The 24853-nt window shown below is 34.5% G+C and overlaps 1 protein-coding gene across 8 annotated transcripts in view; it reads right to left on the bottom strand.

Annotated features, from left to right (window-relative positions):
* Window positions 1-574: 574 nt before the first annotated feature.
* The window catches only part of EIF4E (eukaryotic translation initiation factor 4E), a 46549-nt gene continuing 22270 nt past the window's right edge, over window positions 575-24853 (bottom strand). For 4 of the 8 annotated variants that reach the window (XM_082729094.1, XM_082729093.1, XM_082729091.1 and 1 more), the window contains 6 exons: window positions 21068-21174; window positions 10885-10980; window positions 8188-8251; window positions 7381-7494; window positions 5972-6111; window positions 575-3866 (listed from right to left, as the gene is read on the bottom strand). In XM_082729094.1, the coding sequence (XP_082585220.1) occupies window positions 3752-3866; window positions 5972-6111; window positions 7381-7494; window positions 8188-8251; window positions 10885-10980; window positions 21068-21174 (636 nt within the window). In that variant the 3' untranslated portion in view covers window positions 575-3751. Of the gene's footprint in view, window positions 3867-5971; window positions 6112-7375; window positions 7495-8187; window positions 8252-10471; window positions 10549-10884; window positions 10981-12426; window positions 12565-21067; window positions 21175-24853 lie in introns of those variants that run through there. The other 4 variants (XM_082729097.1, XM_082729095.1, XM_082729096.1 and 1 more) reach the window with 4 other exon arrangements.

The following is a 24853-nucleotide window of genomic DNA, read 5'->3' as shown; positions in this document are numbered from 1 at the left end:
ATGTCTACTTTGGAATTCATAATAAGCAGGATACCACAGCATTATTTAATGCTGTTTATTTAATACCACAGCATTATTTAAAGATGTTACAGTTTAGGACTGAAATTTTGACACCAAGTCCCGTAGTTGTGAGGAGATGAGGTGTAGAGAAATAACAAACCTAGCTGTTTCAGGGAAGGATGGGCAAATGAGCTGGCCTCGGCTCCTAAGGAAAACCACCTAAGAGTAATCTTTCTCAAATTATATGTGAAGGACCAATTTTAACTCTTAAATTGCACTCTGCCAAGAACATATTTTTGTAAAATGTATTTTCAAAAATTACTAGATTACTGATCACATACTTTAATGTGACAGTAGTATCAAACTGCTACAGAATGTAGACATTCTCAGTTTCTACACTGGTCCACAGAGACACTGTGTAACAATGACCTACCATTTTGTTCTCTAATGTCAATCTGACTAAAAGCTTGTATTAGTCTAGAGAGTCTGACTTTGAGAGAGAAAATTCAGCTCTCCCCCCACTAAATAATGAAGAGAATCCGTAACAATTAGAGATAAAAAGTAGCACAGAGACTGGTCATTAACTTGTTTTAATTTTAAAATTTAAAACACTGCATTATCATACTACCTCAGAAAATTAAAATTATCCTTTTAAATGCAAGCTATAGCTCTTAAGAATGTTCACTCCTATCGACCTGAAAATTTTGTTTTACCATTTATTTTAGAAGATAACAGGATATAGACACAAAGTATATGAAAATATTCGCTTAACTTATATAACTATGTAACTCATGTATCTGTAAACTCCTGTTATCTTTGTCTCCATGTTCTCAAAACTCCCCCAAATGATTTAGTTGCTTGCTAATAGGGTGAGCCTAGGAGGCTTATTTTAAGTTCCATTACCAAAGGAAGTAAAATGAAAAAAATGCCTGGCCTATAAAACGACTACAATCTGATGTGATTTACTATAGCCTGTAAGATAGGCTCTACACTATTGAGAGAGTATAATGTGATTTATAGGGTCTCTGTAACAAAATCCACTTTGCAACTTAAAAGCTATAAAGCAACTTACATCCTCACTGCTTCTGTTTCATCTATAAAATGGGGACAACAGCACCTACATTAAAGGATAATTGTGCAGGTTAAAGTGCATGTAAAGTGCTTAGAACACTGCCTGGCACATATTAAGTATTATATAAGTATTGTAATTATTTAATTCTTACACAGTATGTCTCAAAGCCTTCTCTTGAACTGAATAAACAATTAAATTGGTTAAATATGTCACATCCCTACAATTAATTACAATTCTTTTGTTAAAAGATTTTAATTCTCTATTATGAAAATATATTTATTTATAATCTGTTGGACAGGGAGAAAAAGATAGAAAATCATGTACAGTCTAATCTTATATTTAGAAAAGATGCTAATGAAGTTATGAAAAGTTGCAAGTCACTGTAATACTTATGTGGCATCTGCCAAAAGTGACTCAGTAATTCATCATCCTCCCCACCCACTGGGAGAAGACTTAAAATAAAACTGATTATGATTCTAAAATGATGAGAATAAGGATAATCAAATAAGTATTATAAATCAGGTTTTAAAAACAAGTTTAGAAATGTGTACATTTAATTCATTATTCCTCCTCCACTCCTGAAAGCTGATGCTTCTTAAAATGGACTACATCTTAGAATTAAGGAAACAGAGCACTGATTCCTAATATATTACTCCAATCGCACCCACTGTCAACACACCACCACTACCATCATGTATATATAAGCTCTTGTAGTGCTCACAACTACATATCAACAGACAATAAATCACCTTAACCAATCACCCAAGCTTAAGCAGCAGATATCAGGTACAGTCTATAGAGAATATAAACACAAAAGATTCTGTATTTCTAGAATACTAAGTAAGAATATTAAGTTTGTGGTATTGAGAGTACTCAGATAGTAACTGCCTGTGGTACCCTTTAAGCTGTTTTTAAATTCTTCAATGAAATCAATACTATTAATTTCATGTTTACTATACATAGGATTTTTGTCAAACTTATTATTTTTAAATTAATTCATAATCACCATTTAAAGACAAATTTTCCTCCTATCTAATGATTTTCATTCTATCTCTAAGTTCAGCTTACCTTTTTGTCTATAACAGCCATATTTCATTTTATCTCATCAGAAATACACAGTTATCTATTATGTACAAAGTTTTTCACATGTGCTTTCAAATGCCTACAAAGAGTAGATCAAGTTTTCAAATTTACATAAAACCACACTACACCAATTTACCAATATAAATATAAGTCTTCATACCTATTTATTCCATTCTATTTAGACAGTAACACTAACAAAATTCTTAATGTATATATCCCCACCACCTGTACTCTTTCCCTATGCTATCATATTGACACAACAGAACATCTCAATTCAGCAACCAAGTTTTACAACTACCATTCCGATCAAATGGTAATGCACCGAGATAATAATTCTCTTGAGTTTTAACATGTTAGGAGTATATTATTTATCTAAGACCGAAGGACCATGCCTTCCTGCATAAAAAACAAAGATAGCCACATCAATTTAATTCCATACATATGGTGCTACCTATTCAATTTATTAAAAATTTTAATAAACATAATAATCAAAAGTAGTGCTCCAAACTTATGCTGTTCACGTGGAAGACACTACAAGAAGACACAATAGAGACTGCCTGGCAATAAGAGGTACAAATTCCTTCTATAGAGATGGAGAAATAAAAGGACAAATCTAGTTGTCTAAAAGACAATTCACTGTACACATTTTATTTACAGTTTTGTACACTGTCTTAATATGAATGGGACCGCTTTTCTACTTGAGCCATTTTTTAACCAAAGCAAAATAACCTAAGTAATACAAAGTGTTAAAATACAGCATAAAGATACAAAAACAGACATACTAATTCTAATTAGGAATGTAATTATGATGTTACATTTTTTATAATCCACAATTATGTTTAGGAAATCACACAAACATAGATCACTGATTTGAATGAAATGCATAAATTTGTAGCAAAGCTTTGTAGTTACAAAAAAACAAAAAAATTACCAAAGAATGCACAAAATTAATGTTTATTCCACCTTTGTGTCATATTCCTGGATCCTTCACCAATGTTACATGAGGAAAAAAACAAAAGCAAAACAAATGAAAAACTGAAATCAGAATCACTAATGTTATCAAGTAGGGAAACAAATAAATTAAAATCTAGCAGCCATCAGCAAGAGTACAGCAAAGACAATGCTGTAAAAAGAAACAAAGAAAATTGCTAGAAAACTGTATGCATCATACTCTTTCAAACCAGCAAAATATGCTCCTGCATACAATGGAACATAAACAAAATTTTTTTCCTGTAAGGTATAGAAATGCAAGTTCTTTTTTGAATATTGTGGATAGGTAAAATGTGTTTGTAATGGTAATTCTACTAAGCTATTACAGAGTGGGCCAGGAACACACTTTTGGATTCTGGGGATGATGTGTACTGTAATTCTTTGATTGGGATAGTGGACACTCTAGCCAAAATTTAAAAAAAAAAAAAAATATGAACACAGAAGTACAAGACAAAGGCGAATGAGACTTCTCTTATATCTTAGCAACATTTAGATGGAAATCAAATTTAAATGCAGTCCACTCTGCTTTTGAAGAGGCTTTGGTTCAGCTCCCAAATCTCGATTGCTTGACGCAGTCTCCTATGAGAATACTCAGAAGGTGTCTTCTTAAACAACAAACCTATTTTTAGTGGTGGAGCCGCTCTTAGTAGCTGTGTCTGCATGGGACTGATAACCAATCACTATCTTTGGAGGAAGTCCTAACCTTTCCTTGTATACCCTCCTAGAAGAAGAAAAATAAATAGTAGACATTAATTTTCATTCACACACACTAAATTTGATATTCCTGTTCTTTACATTAAAAAAAAAAAGTCCAGAGCATGAAACAGGAAACTGCATAGCCTTTTCCTTTTAGTAAAATTTACCCTTCATTTTACAGCAATTTCAGTTAATCACTTAACCAGTATCTGAGACCTGTTATGAGGTACTGTGTAATTACTAATAAATCAATAATAAGTAAAGCATGGACAGTCCCAGGGTGTTCATAGTATTTGATTATTTACAAACAATCACAAATACATACAGTGGAGCTGTATCATATGCATAACTCATTTATACAAAATTGCCTATATGTCTACTTTAATTTGCTGATATAAAATGCTACAATTTTATTTTACATATAAACCATAACAAATATTGTATATTACTACAAATTACATTTACCACACTTACTTTGTGGTATTTTCAGGGTAATTTAGAACATACATGATTTCTGCTTTAAATACTAACTCTGCAACCTAATTTTCAAATAACATGTAACTCTATTTTAAGAACAAACTATGATGAGTGCCAAAATGGGTAAGTGTAGGGGCTGTGATATTGTATAACAAGGATGATCTAATCTTGTCTGTGAAATTAGAGAAATCTCCCCTTTAAAAGTCATGAGGTTAAAAGTAAAATGCTGAGAGAAAGAAGCACATATGAAGGCTGGGGAACAAAATAAGGCTGTGCGGTTATAGCTCATAAAGAAAAAGAGTATAGCAAAAAGGGTGACAATGTAAAATTGGGGCCAGATCACAAAGAGCACCACAGGTAAAGTTACGAATCCAGACATCTATTCTTAAGAAAAACAGCAACACTTCAAAAATAAACACCAAAATAAAGACATGTTTATACATATTGGGAGCTAAATCCTCCAATATGATACTAGGATAGTTTTTATCCATATTCAACCTTCCAGAAGATTCTACTACCTTCCTTCAAATAAACTTTCTAAAAACAGTTTTATGATAACCAAAATTATAACTATTATCAGATTTATGTTATGATACAGTGTATTCCCTTCCATTATACTTAATCATTAAAAATGCCAGAAAGCAGAGCACTGAGCCATGTAACTTGGAAGGGTTTAAAAAAAAATTCTCCCTTGAAAAACTGAAGCCAAATATTTCACAAACATTTCAATAATTTTTAATACTGACACAAATACAAGATTTTCAAAGAAAAGAAATTTGTACTTATTTTTAAACTGTTTTAAAATATTAAATCCCACAACTAATAACTTTTGATGCTGACAGGAAGATTGAGAGTATGACCACAAACAACAGTCAACCTCTCTTTAAAGAAAACCTCTGTGGAATGGAACCTGGTAGATCTCTGTACCTTTTAATCTAGAAAGAAATTATGTTCATAGGAGAATTCATAATGTTTGGAAAAAAATCACAAAGAGCGAACCAAACATTTTGTGACCTATGACCAATACTTAATTTTAAAACAAAATTTAAAGTCAAATTTTACTAAGTTAAATGTAATAAAAAGATGATCCCAGTTAACAATGACCAATATATGGGGGTGGGGTGGGTGGAAGTGACAGGCAATTTTTACAAGGAATAATATTCACAAACAAAAAAATTAAAAACAAAACGTGGGTTTTAAAAATATGGTCAGAACTAAGATACTATTACTTAAATGTGACTGGAAGTTTATGTACAGTGTACACATATGTACACACAAGGCACATACATTATTTGCCAATACTCACTGAATTACTAAGAGTATTATAATATTAATGTTATGATTTTAAAATAGAAAAAATACTGCCATATGATAAATGAATAAAAGTCTACATGCCAAAACAGTGCAATCTGGTGATTGATTCTACACTCCCATTGTGAGGAAAAAGAAATTTTACAAAAACTTTAAAAAAAAAACACAAGAAAATAGTAACAGCAGTTTAAGATTATAACTTTTCATGAAAACATTAGAAGTAAAATAGTCATCTACAAATCCAAGTATTTTTTTAAGTTATAACTATACTTCTGCTTCCAGTTATCTTAATATATTTTTATCTTAATATTTTAAAGGAAGTATACAAACAGCAAAACTTACCCTATATGTGTAACAGCCTCTCTGTTTTCACATTCAGTAGTCCATATTGCTATCTTATCACCTTTAGCTCTAACATTAACAACAGCTCCACATACATCATCACTGTAGTCATCAAAAGATTCTCCAATAAGGCACAGCAGCTTTAAAAAAGAAAAAAATTCAATCCCAAATTACATTAAATAAATTATACATTGCTTAATGAACTACAAACGTTTCTTTACAAAACAGTTTTTTAATCAAAAGTTAACTTTTTGAACGTCTAAATTCTATTTATATATATAGTTCTTTGTCCTGATTTTTCAAAAATTCATTTGTGTGTTTAATATCAAGATCATTAACAGTTATTTTAGCTTTTTAAGCAAGTGGGGCAATTGAGGTCAGGGCAAATATAAAAGGCAAATTATCTTAATATTCATTTGCTCTGCTGCTGCTTCAACTTGCCAGCAAACAAGTATTAATGGAATAACTGAATAGTTGCTCATGCTGCCTCTTGTTCTCACCGTTTTTCATGAACACAATTTTTTTTTATTGTGGCAAATATAAAATTTACCCATTTTTACCATTTAAAAAAATGGGTTTTTTAATTTGAGTATGGACGACACAACATTAAATCACTTTTAACCATTTTTAAGGATATGGTTCAGTGGCATTAAGTATATTGACAACATTGTGTAACTATCACAACCATCCATCTCCAGAACATCTGTCATCTTATAGAGCTGAAATGACTTTAAAGTGGAATTCTAAAATGGATTTACTGATAATCTCCCCCCAAAACAAAATTAATCTCTTCATAAAAAAAGAAAAACCAAACAAATAAAAAACCCATTCATTGAAATACTGATAAACTGCTTAACTTCGTAAGTGCTAACTATAAATGAAACACTATGACAAGTGCTAAAAATCCAAAAGAGATTATTATCCTTATGTCTGATAGGTTGGGGTTTAGAACTTCTCACTAGAGAAAATGACAATTAACTCATATTTAATATATGTCTTATAAAGCCAAAAGTTCCAGGTTATAGCACAATAGATCAATTTCATTGTTTGCTTCAATTATCTAAAAAATTTAGTATACAAATTAATACTCTTAAGAGGGCTGTAAAACTTGTATAATACAAAAATGCAAGGTTCTAGAATTTTGAGGCTAATGAAATGACCAGGATGAGCTTACTATGGAAGGTGAAAGTAAACTGCCAATCTCTTTATATCTGATTTGTAATATGGTATGAGGTTTCACTGTACCAATATGTAAAACACACAGTATACACTGATAGTACAAAATTAATTGCTGGCTTAAGATTTTATAGGGTGGGCATCCTTATCTCTTAAATTAAGTAACCAATGTAAAATGTAACCCAAACTAAGTTTTAATATTCCAAAACTGCTTTATAATTTTAAAACCTTACTGTCTCTAGCCAAAAGCGATCCAGGTCACTTCGTCTCTGCTGCTTGTTCAATGTAATTAGCCATCGTCCTCCTCGTTTGTTTTTCTCATCTTCCCACATAGGCTCAATACCATCCTACAAGGTTAGTAGGTAACAATATTAGACAAAATTGTTACTTTAATTGAGGAGAGCACTACAAAGAGGAAGCAACAACTCTGTCAACTTCTTACTTTGTTCTCCATCAAGCTGTTACTGATGTAGTGGGGAAAAAAGCAGGCAGAATTAAAAGCTATGGGACTACAGATTAGAGTCCTGACATCGTTATTAGCTATAAACCTTGGGGTTCCTTTAAGTTGAGGTTCTTAAACACCCAGAAACAGATACCCTTGAGAAGCTACATACATTTCTATATATAGAAAATTTATGCAAAAAATTATGCAATTTTGGAGTTAATGAATGCCCCACCCCCTAGCACTTGACAAAACCCATTTGTAAATATGAATATCCCGAAGACCAATGCATCCAAGGTTAAGAATTCTTGATGAACTCTAGAGAGTTCTAGACTTCAGTCTACTCAAATGTGTAAGAAAGACTGGACTGGATGGTCAAAAATCAATCACAGTGTGTGTCCACAGAGTAAGATTCTCAATTGCAATTATTTATAGCAGTAAGGCAAAATCTGTTTAAACTAAAGCCCAGTAAAATTAATTTAATTATTCTCCAAAACTCAGAGTATTAACTATTCCTAAGTTTCTGACAAGATTTCTTACTGAGTAACTGAATGGTCCAGTCTTATAATGAATGTATGAAATCACCAGTTAAACATACCTTAAAAAGTGAGTAGTCACAGCCAGGCATTAAATTACTAGACAACTGGATGTGGTTGTACAGACTAGGTAAAAGAAAAGGACAATTATAAACACAGAATATGTAATGCAGAGTTTAGGTACTTACATATGCATTTAGAGAATATGATAAAATAAAAAGATAAAAGTTTGTTTACTTGTTTTTCTACTGAGTCAATTTCCATAATGGACCAAACAGGTATCTTAATAATGGTCAGTTCAAGAATCAGCATTTGATCATTTTCTAGAAAATACTTTTAATGATTTTATTCTGACAAAAGTATATTTTGATGTATTAGTTAACTCAGTGCATACATATGTATATATAAGAAACTGAGAATAGGAGGTATGAGGCTGTTTTCTGTACATAAAAGAATTCATGATGCTAATAAGCAGTTTTAAACACACAAAAAAACAAATCAAGGAAAAGCAAGACAAACCTCCTGACTATCAGCACTGCATGACTGAAAGAAGACAACATTATTATCCTTGAAGTTGTCCAAGAAAAGACCAATGGTTCTCAAATACTGAAGTCATTACTAGTCAGTCGGCATAGCAATTATTTGGAAAGTTTTGGAAAAAAACAAGGAAGCAAACAAACAAAAACCACCCCAGGCCCTACTCCTGTGATTTTAATCCCTTTATATATAGGGTGGAACCCTGGAATCTGTATTTCTAAACTTTTCCCCAAGTATCAATATAACAGAGTAACACTTGCAATGACTTAAATATTCACTAGCCTGAAGGTAGAAGGCTAAATCATTTGACCTCCTAAAGTTATAATAAAATTGGCAACAGATTTAAGGATGTTTTGCCGGTCTCCAATATTAGATGCAGAAACATGATCTCTGCTACATCTGCAGACCATGGACAATGCTATTATCCTTAGTCAGATTCTCTTGATGCTATTTTAATCCAGAAATATTTCAAGTAGAATTTTAAGAAAGATTCTGGCATCATTTGGATCACATTCCACAGGATTACATACAAATCCAATTTGGGGGAAGGCAGCCCAAGGCTGAATAAGATATGCACAGTTACTCATCGGTCACTCTTCCAAACTACATTATCATTGGCAGCTTCCACTAGGCAAAAGAGAAGAGGCCTGGATAGTAACAGTAACTATAGAATTAGCACCACCACTTTATGAAATTATTGGAGAGGGTGGAAATGCCTTCTTCAATGGCACTCAAGGTAGAAATGCCCAATGCTTCTTTATGCCTTCTCCTTTCTCCTTCACTGTGCTCTAAAGTCTATTAAGTTTATAGTAATGAGTATTTGTAGTGACACATTTAAACAGAATCAGAGCACTACAGATGAGACTGGATAAGTCCCAAAGGGCTCAACAGTTGTTTAACACTAAATCTGCCAGGAAAAAAAAGTGAGAAATTAAGTGCTTAGGTATTTACAGAAAGCTAAAGAATTCCTTCATATGTCTAAGTGTGAAAGTCTACTATGCAATGACATTGCTTACACAAAACTAATGTATGGGGCCATGCTGTAATTACAGGCTCACTTAGAAACCCAATTATGTAAACCGGTGAAAAGCCTAACAAACCAGATAAATGCAGATCTGGTTCAGAGGGGGAAATGGTTCCCAAGACTCTTGTTCTTCCTCTTCCATAGGAGACTGAAGACTTTTTAGAGGACTCAAATAAATACAATCAAAGAAGAAAATCACTTGATGTTTTGATGGAAGGGCAAAACACAGTAACCCTAGTTTAATTAGACAACTAAACCTATGAATTACTGGGGATTTAAATACAGTTCCATTACTTCAAAAAAAGATAATGATTTCAATATAAAGTGACCACTCAAAGTACAGAGCTCAAAATTTAAGAGTTATCTCAAATTTTTCTATGCTTTTCCCCCCAGTGATTCAAATGCACATTTAATGCCTATTATAGGCAAAGCATTGCAAAGATACAGAAGAATACGATTTCTGCCCTGGAAGAAGTATACATATATGAATATTCTGACAATCTGTTCTTTTTTGTGGGCAAAATATACTCAGGGGTTATGTTAATACATAAGAGTTATATCACTGATTCAACATATATAGGATCCAAAAAAATACTAGATGTACAAATTACAATTTTTAGATAAGTTTACACCTCTTAAAAATGTTTTACAAGTTTTATCTTTGAAATGAAAATCATTTTTCAAATAAATTACATCCTAAATTAATTTGTTTTTCGAGAATAAATAGAACAAAACTTCTTCAAAAGACTTTACAAATTTTAAATTTTACTTTACCTAATTTTTACTTGGACAAACCTTTCAGCCTTTGAAAAATCTCAGAATCCGTATCACAGAAAATCCTAGGTGTTACACAAAAAAAAATTTGCAAAAATGGAACCTAACAAAGCTCCTGAGTATGGGGCAAATGTATCTAGGCAACCAAGAAAGGGGACAGGTTCCAACATATTGTCAAAAGTTCTAGAAGCAACAAAGGACTCTCAAGGGAAGGATCTCTTAGGACATGAATATAGAATATACAGGGCTAAAGGCTGACAAGACTAAAGTTTTCCAATTCAAACAGTTCTGAGGAGATGGACAAACAAAAAGGTAGGTCTACAGATGAACATCTATTGTTTACTCTATCCTCCATTTTGGAAATGTGACTTAAAATGAAAAATTACACATTTAATAAAACAAACATCCTAAAATGGTTACTTACGCCCAAAAGTCTTCAACAGTATCAAACTTAGAGATCAGCCGAAGGTTTGCTTGCCAAGTTTTGCTTTTATCATTTTTAAAAAACCAGAGTGCCCATCTAAAAGTAAAAAGTCAGTGTCAAACATGGTAGTTTTTACATTCACATTCCTAGCCGCATTCTTCACAACAGCCAAAGGAAGGAAGCAGCCCAATTGTCCACTAACAGATGAGTAGATAAATAAAATCTGGTTTAAATATACAGTGGAATATGTGTCAGACTTAAAAACAAAGTCTGAGGATGAACCTTAAGGACATTACAAGTGAAATAAGCCAATCACGAAAGACAAACAGTATGAATCTACTTGTATGAAGTATTTAAAGTAATCATATTCAGAGACAGAAGGTAAAATGGCAGGGGCTAGAAGGAAAGGGAATGGACAACTGTTTAATGGATACAGAGTTTTAGTTTTGCAAGATGAAAAAGAGTTCTGGAGACTGGATGCATAACAGCATGGATGTACTCAACGCTACTGAACCATACACTTAAAAAATGGCTAAGATGATAAATTCTGTTATGGTGTATTTTACCACAATTAAAAATTTATTTTAATTTAAAAATAATTTTAAATGGTAGATAATATAGTAGCAAATAATGAGTAGTTTTCGCTCTTTCATTTAGAAAGTATGTAATTCTGGGCCCCTGGGTGGCTCAGTTGTTCCACATCTGCCTTCGGCTCTGGTCATGGTCCCAGGATCCTGGGATCAGGCCCTGCATGGGGCTCCCTGCTCTGCTGGAGGTCTGCTTCTCCCTCACTCTTTCCCCCGGCTTGTGTTCCCTCTCCCTGTGTGTCTATTTCAGAGAGAGACACAGGGAGAGAGGGAACACAAGCAGAGGGAGAGGCTGAGGGAGAAGCAGGCCTCCCAGGACCCTGGGACCATGACCAGAGCGGAAGGCAGATGTGGAAGGATAGAGCCACCCAGGCGCCCCTAAAAAAGATCTTTAAAGGAAAAAAAAAATAAGTATGTATTTTGTACCTACTTCCTAACAGATTCTCTGCCATACTTTAGAGACCCATTGGGTTCATCCATTAGAGTAATTCACAGAAGTGTTAATAGACAATTACAGAGTGCCAACTGCTCTGACAGAGATAAAGAAGCAGTTACTTAAGAAAAACAGTAGAAGCACTGAAAAGTGCAGAAAAGAAAGTAGGGAGCAAGAAAGCTGAATTTTCAGAGAAATGCAAAGGTATTAGCCAAGAGTGGAAAATAAGAGACTCCTAAAAAAAGGGGGGGAACTATGAAATGCAATTCTCTCTTTACACAGAAATGAGAAAATAACAAAATAAAAGGATTCACTGAGTAATGCTGTCACATGCTGTGAAATAATGTATACTAGTTTCTATATATCTGTATATAACTGTTAAAAAAAGTTTTATTCTAATACCTAGAATACAAACTCATGTCACATCAAAGTTACACTTAAAAGCCCAAGATAACATCTTTAGTACAATTATCTGAATTACGATACCAAAGGTAACTCAAGAGGGAAATTTCATTTTCTCACTGAGAATAAGGTTGTCTGAAGACAGGTTTCCAAGCACATTATATATACTTCACAACTCCATAATTAACGCTTGGATTATCTGACATAAAAATGAGATGCATTTCAACATCCGTTTGACAATGTGAATTTGCCAAGCCGCTAAGGACAAAAAAGAAAAAAAGCAAAGGCATAGAAATTATTAAGGACACATGTAATAAGGTCAAGTACTGTATACTCTGGTTTTCCAAAATTAATTTAATCTTTTCTGAAAATATTCAAAATAGAACGACCATATCATCTAGCAATTCCACTTCTGGGTATTTACTGAAGAAAATGAAAACACTAACTCAAAAAGATGTATGCACCACCCTCATGTTTATGCAGCATTATTTACATGTGGAAATCACCTCAGTATCCATCAATGAATGAATGGGTGAAGAAAATGTTGTATGTACACAATAGAGTATTATTTGCCCACAAAAAAAGAAGAAGAAATCTGTCATTTGAGACATTGGATGAACATGGAGGGCACATGTTAAGTAAGTCAGATAAAGAAAGACAAATACTGTTATGTTTCTCATTTATATGGGGAAATTTTAAAACAAAAAACTAAAAAAACCAAGGTCATAAACACAGAAAGAGTGGTGGCTGCCAGAGGTAGGGGTTGGGTAAAAAGAAGTGAAGAGGGTCAAAAGGTACAAAGTTCCAGTTATAAAATACATAAGTCATTAATGATATACAACATGGAGATTATGGTTAATGACAATGTATTATGTATATGAAAAGTAGATAAGAGAGTAAATCTTAAAAGTTCTCATTACAAGGAAAAAAACCTTTTTTTTTAAGTATGGTGACAGATATTATGTAAACTTTCTACAGTGATCATTTCACAATATAGTTATGATGGACATTGAGGAGGGTAGGTGCTATGGTGAGTGCTATGAATTGTCTAAGACTGATGATTCACAGACCTGTACCCCTGAAGCAAATAATACATTATATGCTAATACAAAAAAAAAAAAAAACAACACAAATACTGAGTCATGTTTTACACCTGAAACTAATGTTATATGTGAATTATACCTCAATTAAAAATGATTAATAAAATTCTTTTTTTGTTTTTTTTGCTGCATCCAGCGATTGGACATATAAAAATTTATCCTAACAAAATAATTAGATGATTAGGTAAAAATGTTTGTACGAGAATGTTCTTCATGTTGGAAAATTTGGAAACATCTTAAGCACTTTCAACAAGGGATCATTTAAATCCAGTTATCAAAATGTGGTTTGCAAATGCTTAGGGGACTTCAGGACCCTTTCAGGGAACTCTGATCCGTAAGACCTATTTTCATAACAATGCTAAGACATTATTTTATTTTTCCCTGTGTTGACATCTGTACTTATGGTACAAAAGCAATGGTGGACTAAATCGGCTGGTATCTTAGCAAGTTCCATACAATGGTATCAAATCGTAATAGCAGTCACTACACTCTTTACTTTCACCACCTCTGAGAGTAACAACATCAGTTGCAATTAAGAACGCCACTGATGAAACACAGTAATTGGTTTCATTGAATTTTAATCTAGCTACATCTTTTTCATATTCTGCAAAAAATCAAAATCAACAACAAAACATTTCCATATACCAAAGTACAATCAATGCTTAAGGAACTGAATTGTAAACTAGCCACTTTTTTCATAGAACTCCATTTTAACCATGACTGATAGATAAACACAGTTATTTCTTGAAAATGAAGAGAGTGAGCTTCCAGGAGAAAATCAGAAGTCTGGAAAGACTGCATGTGCCACTGTGACAAACTTACCACAACTAAAACACATTTCTGATGAGTTTAGTAGTGATATTAATGAACGTTACTGTTTCCATACTGCATAATAAGAACTATCAGTATCTAGAAGATCTGCATAACTCACTGAAGCAATGTTTTCCAAAGGACCCCTGGTGTTTCAAAATCATGCATGGGTAAAAGGTCCATGCCAAATGCAAGACAGGCCAATAGATATTAATGAAACAAAGAAGGAAAGATTCTTGGATAGGTTTTCAGATTGTACATTGCAGCTGACCTATAAAAAAAGTATTATCAAAGGACAGTATCTATAATTAACTTACAAGGCTATTAAAAATCCTCCTTTTCCAACCATGTACTTGTATGAGGACATATACTCTTATACTTCCTATGAAACAACTTATCTCCTTCACAGACTGAATGCAGCTATACAAACTTCTGTTAAGACAGGCACTTAAAGAGATTTATAAAAATGCTATTCTTCCCACTATATTTTTCAGTATTTTTTCATAAAAAATATTTGTTAACGTGCAATGGATTTTCTAAATGAATATATAATTTTAGATTTTCTCAGGTTTATTTTCTAATATACTAAAGGGAAATAGATAAAAATCTACATAACCAAAGCTCTGTGGGGTCCTCAATAAAAAGGTCTTGAGACCAAAAATTTAAGAACTGCTGACTTAAATAAAATATACACCAATAAAATAGAACCATGCAGCTATTAAACAGAATAATTATGTGGATAAAGTTATTCCTAAGATGGACATGAAACCCAGAAGCCATGGAGGAAAGGTGCTACTGGACTACATAAAAACCAAAACCTGTTAAAAATAAAGAAAAGAAAAAAACTGTTTTAAAAAAATATAATTCCACAAACAATGTTAAAAGACAAATTATTTGGATAAATCATTTTCACCTTAATATCCTACATGGGTAAGTCAGCAGCCCTAATTACAATGCCTGGAAATAAACTTTTTTATTTTTAAAAATTAATTTATTTTGGAAAGATTGCTGGAGGGGCAGGGAGGGGGGATCTCAAGCAGACTCCCTGCTGAGTGCAGAGCCCAATACCAGGGCTTGATCTCAAAACCCTGAAATCACCATCTGAGTCAAACTCAAAAGAGGGACACTTAACAAAGCCACCCAGGCACCCTGGAAATAAAACTTTAAAGAATACCCGCTTCCCATACCTAGACAAAAGAGCAGACTGTCCACAGATAAAAACAAAAATGTTCCATATATATGACAAAGCTGTGCAACGTCAAAAAGAAATGCAAATTTAGGGACACCTGGCTGGCTCCGTCGGTTAACCATCTGCCTTTGGCTCAGGTCATGATCCCAGTCCTGGTATTGAGCTCCCCAGCCTGCTTCTCTCTCCCCGGCTCCTTATGTGCTCTCTCTCAGACAAAGAAATAAATAAAATCTTTTTTTAAAATGCAAATTTAAAATGAGAATACATTTTTTTTTATAAATCAGACTAGGACCAATTGCAAAGATGTAGAAACCAAGAACTCAGATTGCTAAGAGCCTAAGCTGATAAAGGAGGATAATTCGACAATTATCTATTTAGGCTGTTAAAGCATAGTCAGTCTTTCACCTAAGAAATCTGAAATCTTGGGCCTCCTGGGTGGCTCAGTCAGTTAGGCATCTGCCTTTAGCTTGGGTCCTGATCTAAGGATCCTCAAATCAAGCTCCCTCCTCAGCTGGGAACCTCCTTCTCCCTCTGCTCTTCCCCACCGCTCTCTCAAGTAAATAAAATCTTTTTTTAAAAATCTGAAATTTTAGCTAATAAATATATTCCCACAAGTACACAAAAAACATACAGGAATGCATATACTACAACAGTGTAAAGAGGAAACAGAAAAAGTCTAAATACCCATTAATATTAAGCTGACAAAATACATGACTATTTATTTATCACAAAGTTTAAAATAACAGGGCAAAATCTGCACAAACAAAAATGTTAACAGTTTTGTCACCTGTATAAAGAAAAAAACAGATAGACCTGCACACTGAAAAGCTTTGGAAGACTACAAACCAAAATTAACACTGACTACTCCAGGGAGTGAAGAAAAGTAAAATGGAAAAGAGAGTATCTAAGGAAAACAGAGAACTTTTACTTAACATACTTGTACCCTGATAATTTACTCTTATAATTATTATACATTTTTAATAATGCATAATTATGCAATATTTACAAAAAAGTAAATAATGAGGAAACTACCAAGATCTGAACATAAAACATCTTGGAATATTTTTCCAAATGATAGTATTTTACACAATGATATTATTTCTGAAGTAGAATTCATAGAAAAATTGAAATCCTCAGAGACTTCATTTAGGGTTAATCAGTTTATCTACTAATGACATTTTACAAGCTCTTCTTGAATTTTATTCAAGCTGTGAGGGATATATGCTTTGATTACCTCTCCCAGCAACAGCAATACCAAAAACTAACTTCAAAGACAAAAGGCATACAAAGTTAGCTTTTTCTAAGACAACACTAAAAATATGAAAAGAAAGCACACAAAAAAACCAAAACAGGGGTGCCTCAGTGGCTCAGTCGATTGAGCTTCCAACTTTTAGTGGGGAATCTGCTTGAGATTCTCTCCCTCTGCCCCTTCCCCTGCTTGTACATGCATTCACCATCTGCCTCTCTCTCTAAAATGAATAGATGTTTAAAAAAATTTTTTTAAAATATCTTCCTTCCTTAAGGGTTTTGGTGCAACTTTTATGTTGAATTATATGAAATTGCCACTCATCAATTGTTCAACTTTGGTACAATGCTTTCCCCTGAGGAAGGATTTTTACCCTTTATGGACTATTTGACTTTTGATGGCTCACTCATTTGCTGACAATCCCCACTTACAAACAATGAGTTTCTTCCTCACTACAGGATATGCTGAAACAGGTATCTTATGAAAAAACTACCTAAAACATGTTTGGACTTTATTTCAATAAGTCTACCATGATAATGAAGAAATGATGAAAAAAAAATTCAGGCCATAAAGAGAAAATGGGTAAGTGAAACTATAGGTATATCTCAGAGATACTGCAGATGCGGTTCTAAACCACCACACTAAAGTAAGTATTAGAATAAAGGAAGCCAGACTACTGAAGTTTTTTGGATTCCAGATGCACATAAGTTATGTTTACACTATTACTGTATTCTAGTAAGGGTGCAATATCATTGTCTAAAAAACCTAATGAATATACCTTAATTTAAAAATACTTTGGTGTAGAGGCACCTGAGTGGCTCAGTTGGTTAGGCAACTGCCTTTGGCTCAGGTCATGATCCCGGAGTCCAGGGATCGAGTCCCACATCAGGCTCCCTACTCAGCAGGGAATCTGCTTCTCCCTCTGACCCTACACTTTTCGTACTTTCTCTCTCTCTCTCTCTCTCTAATAAAAAAATAAAATCTTAAAAGAAATATTTTATTGCTAAAAAACATCATCCAAGCTTTTAGTGAGTCAAAATCCTTTTGCTAATGGAAGGTCCTATTTTGATGATGCTGGCTGCTGACTGATAAGGGGGTGGTTACTGAACGATGGGGGAAGCTGTGGTAAGACAAACAATGAAGTCTCCCACATTAATTGACTCTTCCTTTCACAAACGATTTATCTGCAACACGCAATGTTGTTTGGATACTTTTATCTGCAGAGTTTCTTTTGAATTGGAGTCAATCCTCTTTAACTCTGCTGCTGCTTTATCAATTAAGTTTATGTAATATTCTAAATCCTTTGTTGTTATTTCAACAATCTTCACAGGATCTTCACCAGGAGTAGGTTCCATCTCAAGAAAACATCTTTGCTCATCTATAACAAGCAACTCCTCATCTATTCAAGTATTATGATGAGTTGTAGCAATGCAGTCCTAATCTTCAGGCTCCACTTCTAATTCTACTTCTTTGCTATTTTTACTACATCTGCAGTTACTTCCTCCATCAAAGTCTTAAATCCCTCAAAATCAACCAGGAAGACTGGAATCAACTTCTTCCAAACGTCATTCATGTTGATATTCTGACCTCTACATATGGAATCATGAATGTTCTTACCAGCATTTTAGAATGGTTGAATCCTTTCCAGAAGGTTTTCAGTGTACTTTATCCAGATCAATCAGACAAACCCCTATCTATATGGCAGCTACAGTTTTACAAAATGCATTTTTTAAACAGTAAGACTCAAATTCAGAATTACTCCCTTTATACACTGCCAAAGAGATATATTAGCAGGCATGAAAACAACATGCATCTTGTATATCAGAACTCTTGGGTGACCAAGTACATTGTTTTAGGAGCATTAGTATTTTGAAAGGAATTTTTCTGCTCTGAGCAGGTTTGAACAGTGGGCTTAAAATATTCAGCAAACTGCTTTGTAAAACACAAGTGCTGTCATTCAGACTTTACTGATTCATTTACAAAGCACTGTTACGAGAAGATCTGGTATAATTCTTTAGGACTCTGGTATTTACAGGACGGTAAATAAGCACTGGCTTCAACCTAAAGTCACTGGCTATATTAGACCCTAATAGGAGTCAGCCTGTCCTTGGAAGCTAGGTACTGACTTCTCCTTTCTAGCTATGAAAGTCCATCCACATGACATCTTCCACTAGAACGCTTTGTCATTTACACTGAAAACCTGTTATTTAGTGTAGCCAGCTTCGTAACAATCTTAGCTAGATCTTCTGGATAACTTGAAGCAGCGTCTACATCAGCCCTTGCATTTTTATGTTAGAAAGACAGCTTCTTTTCTTAAGCCTCAGGGACCAAACCTGTGTTAGCTTTAAACTTTTATTCTGCAGATTCCTCCACTCTCTCAGCCTTCACAGAATTGAAGAGCATTAGGACCTTGCTCGGGATTAGGTTTGGCTTAAGGGAATATTGTGGATGGTCTGATCTTCTATCCAGACCACTTAAACTTTCTCCCTATCAGCAGTAGGGGTGTTTCATTTTCTTATTCATGTGCTCACTGGAGTAGCACTTTTAATATCCTTCAAGAACTTTTCCTTTGCATTCCTAAGTTGGCTGTTTAGTGCAAGACTTAGTTTTTGGCCCATCTCAGCTTTCAACACGCTTCCTCGCTAAGATTAATCGCTTCTAGCTTTTGATTTAAAGTGAGATGTGTAGGACTCTTCCTTTCACTTGAGTATTTACAGTATTTACAGATACTATAGGGTTATTACTTGGCCTAATTTCAATATTGTTCTGTCTCAGGGAAAAGGGAGACCCAAGGAGAAGCAAAGAGATGGGGAACAACTAATGTGTAAAGCAATTAGAACACACAGTATTTATTAAGTATGTCATCTCATATGGGCACAGTTCATGATGCCCCAAAATGATTATAGTAATTACATCAAAGATCATTGATTTCAGATGACCATACCAAACACCATGAAAAAGTTTGAGACAGATTCTAAGACTTGCCCAAATGTGACAGAGAGACAAAAAATGAACAAATGCTACTGGAAAAATGGCACCAACTTGCTCAAAGTAGGGTCACCACAAAACTTCAATTTGTAAAAAATGAAGTTTTGGGTGCCTGGGTGGCTCAATGGGTTAAGCCTCTGCCTTCGGCTCAGGTCATGATCCCAGGATCCTGGGATCAAGGCCTGCATCTCTGCTCAGCAGGGAGCCTGCTTTCCCCTCTCTTTCTGCCTGCCTCTTTGCCTACTTGTGATCTCTCTCTCTCTGTCAAATAAATAAATAAAATCTTAAAAAAAAAAAAAGTTTCTGCAAAATGCAATAAAACAAGGGATGCCTGTGAAACATATATAGGATTATGGGATTTTTAGAGTAGATAGGGTTAAAAAGTCTTGGGGTAAGGGAATGAATGGAATTGAAATATTTATATATCCTCAAATAAATTCTAATTTACTTCCCTCCAAATTCTTAAAATATTTCTGCCTTGCCCTTTTCTTTCCACCATCAGCTCTTAGAGCTTTCATGTTACTTTTCATTACATAAACCATAAACACACAAACATACTGGGAAGGGGTGGGGTAGAACTGGCTTGACTATGAAACTTAACTCATCCTTTTTTTTTTTTTAAAGGAGGCTCCACACTCAACATGGAGCTTGAACTCACAACCCCTGAGATCAAGAATTGCATGCTCTACCAAGTGAGCCATCTAGGTGTCCTGAAACTTAATTCATCCTAACCTCTCCTAATTTGTCTTAAAAAGAAACCAACCAACCTCTAGACTCCACATCCCCCAGCTTTTTCTCCTTCACAGGCCGACTTCAAGTTGCTTATTCTTGCTCTATAATACATTTGTATTCACTACACCAACTACTCCAAGCTTTTTCCATCATCTACATTCTACTAAACTTTCTTCTACATTAGCAAGGACTTTACCATTCAATCCAATGGCCATTTTGAGTTTTCAAATTGTTTAATCCAATGGATATTTGACCTTTTTGTGTAACATATGCTATTGACCACTTATCCTTGAAACAAACCATTTTCTTTGTTTCCCTGACTGCCACTCTGTCCTAGTTTACACAGTTTATGTCTAAACCTTTCATAGGCATTATCCCTCCAAAAAATCCGTTATAAGCTGGTATCCAAACCTCTCTGTCTTGAGTCAAGTTCACTTCAAAGAGAATTCATTTGCTATAGTTTCATTTACCACCAATTACTGATAAGACTTTACACCCAATGTCTCAACCAGTTCTCTTTTCTGCGCTCAAGACTCACACATAAAACTGCTTGCTAAAAACAGGTTATCCAAGGGAAAATGGAATCCTCAGCCTAATATAACTAAAACTAGTCTCACCTAATTGTTCCCCAAACCTGTCCTATTTTACCATTCTCCTCATTGCCTCAGTCAAAAGAACATGTGTCAGAAGGCTTACCTGTTCTGTAAAGGATGTTTAATATAGTGTTCTGGGTTAGCAACCTCCTGATTAGATTCTGTTTTCTCTTCTTCTGTAGGCGGGGGATTAGGAGTAGGGGTGGTTTCCTAATGGAAAATAATAAAATATTATTTTAAATTTCTTAACATAACTATGATAGCAATACTCTAAACAAATACTGCCAATATTCTTTAAGAATTATAAAAAAATTTCATAAAATAGGCCAAAAACAAACACTGAGAAAACCACCAGATTCTCCATTCTAGCATCTCTTCACTAAGAGCAAAAGGCTTCTCAATAAAAACACAGTAACAATACTATATACAGTTATCTGACACACATTTTGGTATCAGAAAGACTGTTAGACACCATGCAACAAAGTTAAGGAATCAGCTGTCTTTCCTAACATACCACTAAAGTACTATGTAGGGTTTGGAGGGTGGGGGAAGTGTGCCTAAAGTTTGGAGAGTATAATAAGACAAAAGAAAGCTTATAAATTGATGAAGCCAATACTGCACAGGCTCTTCCTTCTTGTCACACTATTTATTATATGTTAACTTAGAAGTTCAGCAACTTCTATCACTTTCAAAGGCCCCAGGCAAAAAAGCTTGATGTTGGCTTGATCCTAAATCTCCTTCTAGGTTAGACATAATATTGCAATCTACAAATGTCGGGAAAAGGGATGCCTGGGTGGTGGCTCAGTCACTTAAGTCTCTGCCTTTGGCCATGTCATGATCCCAGGGTTCTGGGATGGATCCCTGCTTCTCCCTCTGCCTGCCAGACCCCTTGCTTGTCCTTTTTCTTTCTCTGTCAAAAAAATAAACTCTTAAAAAAAAAAATCCTTAAAAACTCTCAGAAAAAAAGGAGCTTGGGGATAATCTGTGTTCTCCAGATTGCTCCATGTAGCTCTTCACCTAATTATAAACTACTGTCAACACAGCTGGATACCACGGAAAGGCACCAGAAGCTAAAACAAAAGCTAATTTTTTTCAAAAAGGGCACCACCAAAAGAGTCTAGGGATCATATTTCAACTGAACTAGCAAAACAACAAAGATCTATGTTCACATTAACAGGATTGTGCAAGTCAGGGATGGAAGATCTATAAGACAGGTGTTAAGTATTCATTTTACAAAATACATTTTCCTTAATAACATGACATATCTAGGAGCTAATTTCTACTAGCCTATGAAGTCGCTTATAATAGAGGCTATGCCTTGATTTTGCTCACAACTGTAATGCCAATGAGATCAGCAGGAACTTAGTGGCTTGATTATGTAAGAAATAAAATAAATGTCAACGTTTAAAAGCAATTAAGACCCCAAAATTTATACAGTCAATGCCCTAAAATCACCATTTTTACCAGGATTTTTCTATCACAATTTACATCTGCATATAGATAATTACAAAATGCCATTCCTTAACCCACCAGCTTAAAATTAATAATTTCCAGACAGAGGCAGTCTCAATGGGTCAAGAAACAGGCAACAGTTACAGACTAAGTGGGCTTAGATAGGGTAGTAGAGAAAAATGGGCTAGAGAGATGTTAAGCCTCAACAATCTATGTAAAGTCCCTCAGAAATCCTTGGCTAGTTCCTAAGCTGTGATGTTCAGAGTACAGCTCTGGGTAGTCTAGCAGAGAAAGCTCAGCCAAGACTTCAGGGGCTGAATACCATTAGCAAGACTGGGTTCACACCTGAAAGCTGTGTGAAAATCCTGGGTTTTCACTGGGTTCACACCTGAAAGCTGAGTGAAAATCCTCAGCTTTCAGATGAAATCCTAGAAAGGAAATCAGGTGAAATACATCTGTCTAACAAACCCTAAAACCAATCTTTGACAGGATCAAGGTAATCTACCTACAAATTAAGTGCCTCCAAGAACCAAACTCTACATTCTTCAGAAGAGAACATAATTCTGTGTCTCTATGAATGCTATTTACAATATCCTATCCAACAATCAAACATTACTAGACATGCAAAGAATTTTTTTAAAAGATTTTATTTATTTATGAGGCATCTGGGTGGCTCAGTTGGTTAAATGTCTGCCTTTAGCTCAGGTCACGATCCCAGGATCCTGGGATTGAGCCCTGCACTGGGCTCCTTGCTCAGCAGGGAGACTGCTGCTTCTGCTTGCTCCCTCTGCCTGCCACTCCCTGTTTGTGCTGTATCTTACTCTTTGCTTTCTTTTGAATAAATAAATAAGTCTTAAGATACATTATATATTCTTATATATTCAGAGAGAGTGAGAGAGTACAAGCAGGTGGGAGCAGCAGAGGGAGAGGGAGAAGCAGGCTCCACTCAGGGCTCTGAGATTGTGATCTGATATGAAGGCAGATGCTTAACTAACTGTTCCACCCACATGCCCCTGCAAAGAATTTTTTTAAAGTCACTAATGATCAAGAGATTAATCTGTCCACAGAAAGACATCGAGACCTGAAAACAGCAAACAAAGACATGATAACTAAAAAATTACTCTAGTAAAATAGGAGAAAAGATGAAAAAAAAATGTGGAGTTTTTGAAAAGATAATGGAAATCAATTTTTAAAGAGAACCAAATAAACATTATGGAAATGCCAAGTACAATGTCTGAAATTAAGACTTCCCTGGGGGAGGGGGGCACCAGGGTGGCAAGGTCGGTTAGGCATCCGACTCTTCGTTTTAGCTCAGGTCATAATCTCAGGGTCATGAAAGTGAGCCCACATGGGGCTCCACACTCAGCAAGGAATCTGCCTGAGATTCTCACTCCCTCTGCTCTCCCCCTGCTCAAGCTCTCTAGCTCGCAAATAAATAAATAAATAAATAAATAAATAAATAAAACTTAAAGAGTTCACTGAATGATTAACAACAAATTCAACTCTACAGAATGTGAGATTGGTGAACTTAAACATAGGTCAACAGAAGATCCTCAAATACAGACAGAGAAAAATAGATGGTAAACACTGTGGAAAATGGTTAAAAAGTTCAAGTACAAGATGAGAGAATCTAAAGAAGCAATATACAATGACCAAAATTTACCAAATCTCATCAGAAACCCAAGTCACAGATTCAAAAAGCTCAAGGAACTCCAAGCAGTAAAATACACACAAAATTATACCTATGCATATCAAATTCAAACTACTGAAAACTTAAAGAAGTCACATTATAAGTAATTAGGAAAGAGGACATAGACACACAAACACACACACCCCTTTCATAAAATAAGATTAACAGCTAACTTCCCAAAGAAACTATGGAAGCCACAAAGACAACAGAATGACATCTCTACACTGAAAGAAATTGTTAACCTAGAATTCAGTGCCTAGGAAAAACATCCTTCAGAACTGGATAAATACACAGATGTACACAGAAACAACCCCCTCTTCCTCAACACATACATACAGATCCAAAATAAAGAGGAACAAACACCAAAGGAAAAAAGTCGACAGGCTAGAGAGCCCAGGTAGGAACATGAAAATGTAAAAAAGAATGAAAATCACTGGAAAATGTAAATAGATAGATCAATTTGTCAAAGACTATGAACAGTTTAGAAGAACAATAATAATGATGTCTCATGAAGTTTAAAATAGTAATGATGGTTCTAATGAAGAGCTGGGTATATATAAATTTGTAAGGTTGGCTGTACAGCATATTCTTCCTTCAGAAGTTAAGTGCTATAAATCATCTTATTTACCTACAGTAAGAGAGGAGTAAAATGTACTCCTAAGTTCAAAATCCTCAGTACAAACCATACTTTCCCAATGTTTACTTAAACAGTTTATGTCAGCAGCACATAAAAACAATTAATTTCAG

Source organism: Mustela nivalis (assembly GCF_964662115.1).
Source record: "Mustela nivalis genome assembly, chromosome: 4".
In the NCBI taxonomy this organism is placed as follows: Eukaryota; Metazoa; Chordata; class Mammalia; order Carnivora; family Mustelidae; genus Mustela; species Mustela nivalis.
The sequence above is the reverse complement of the archived record's forward strand: the minus strand, read 5'-3'. Positions and strand labels throughout refer to the sequence as shown.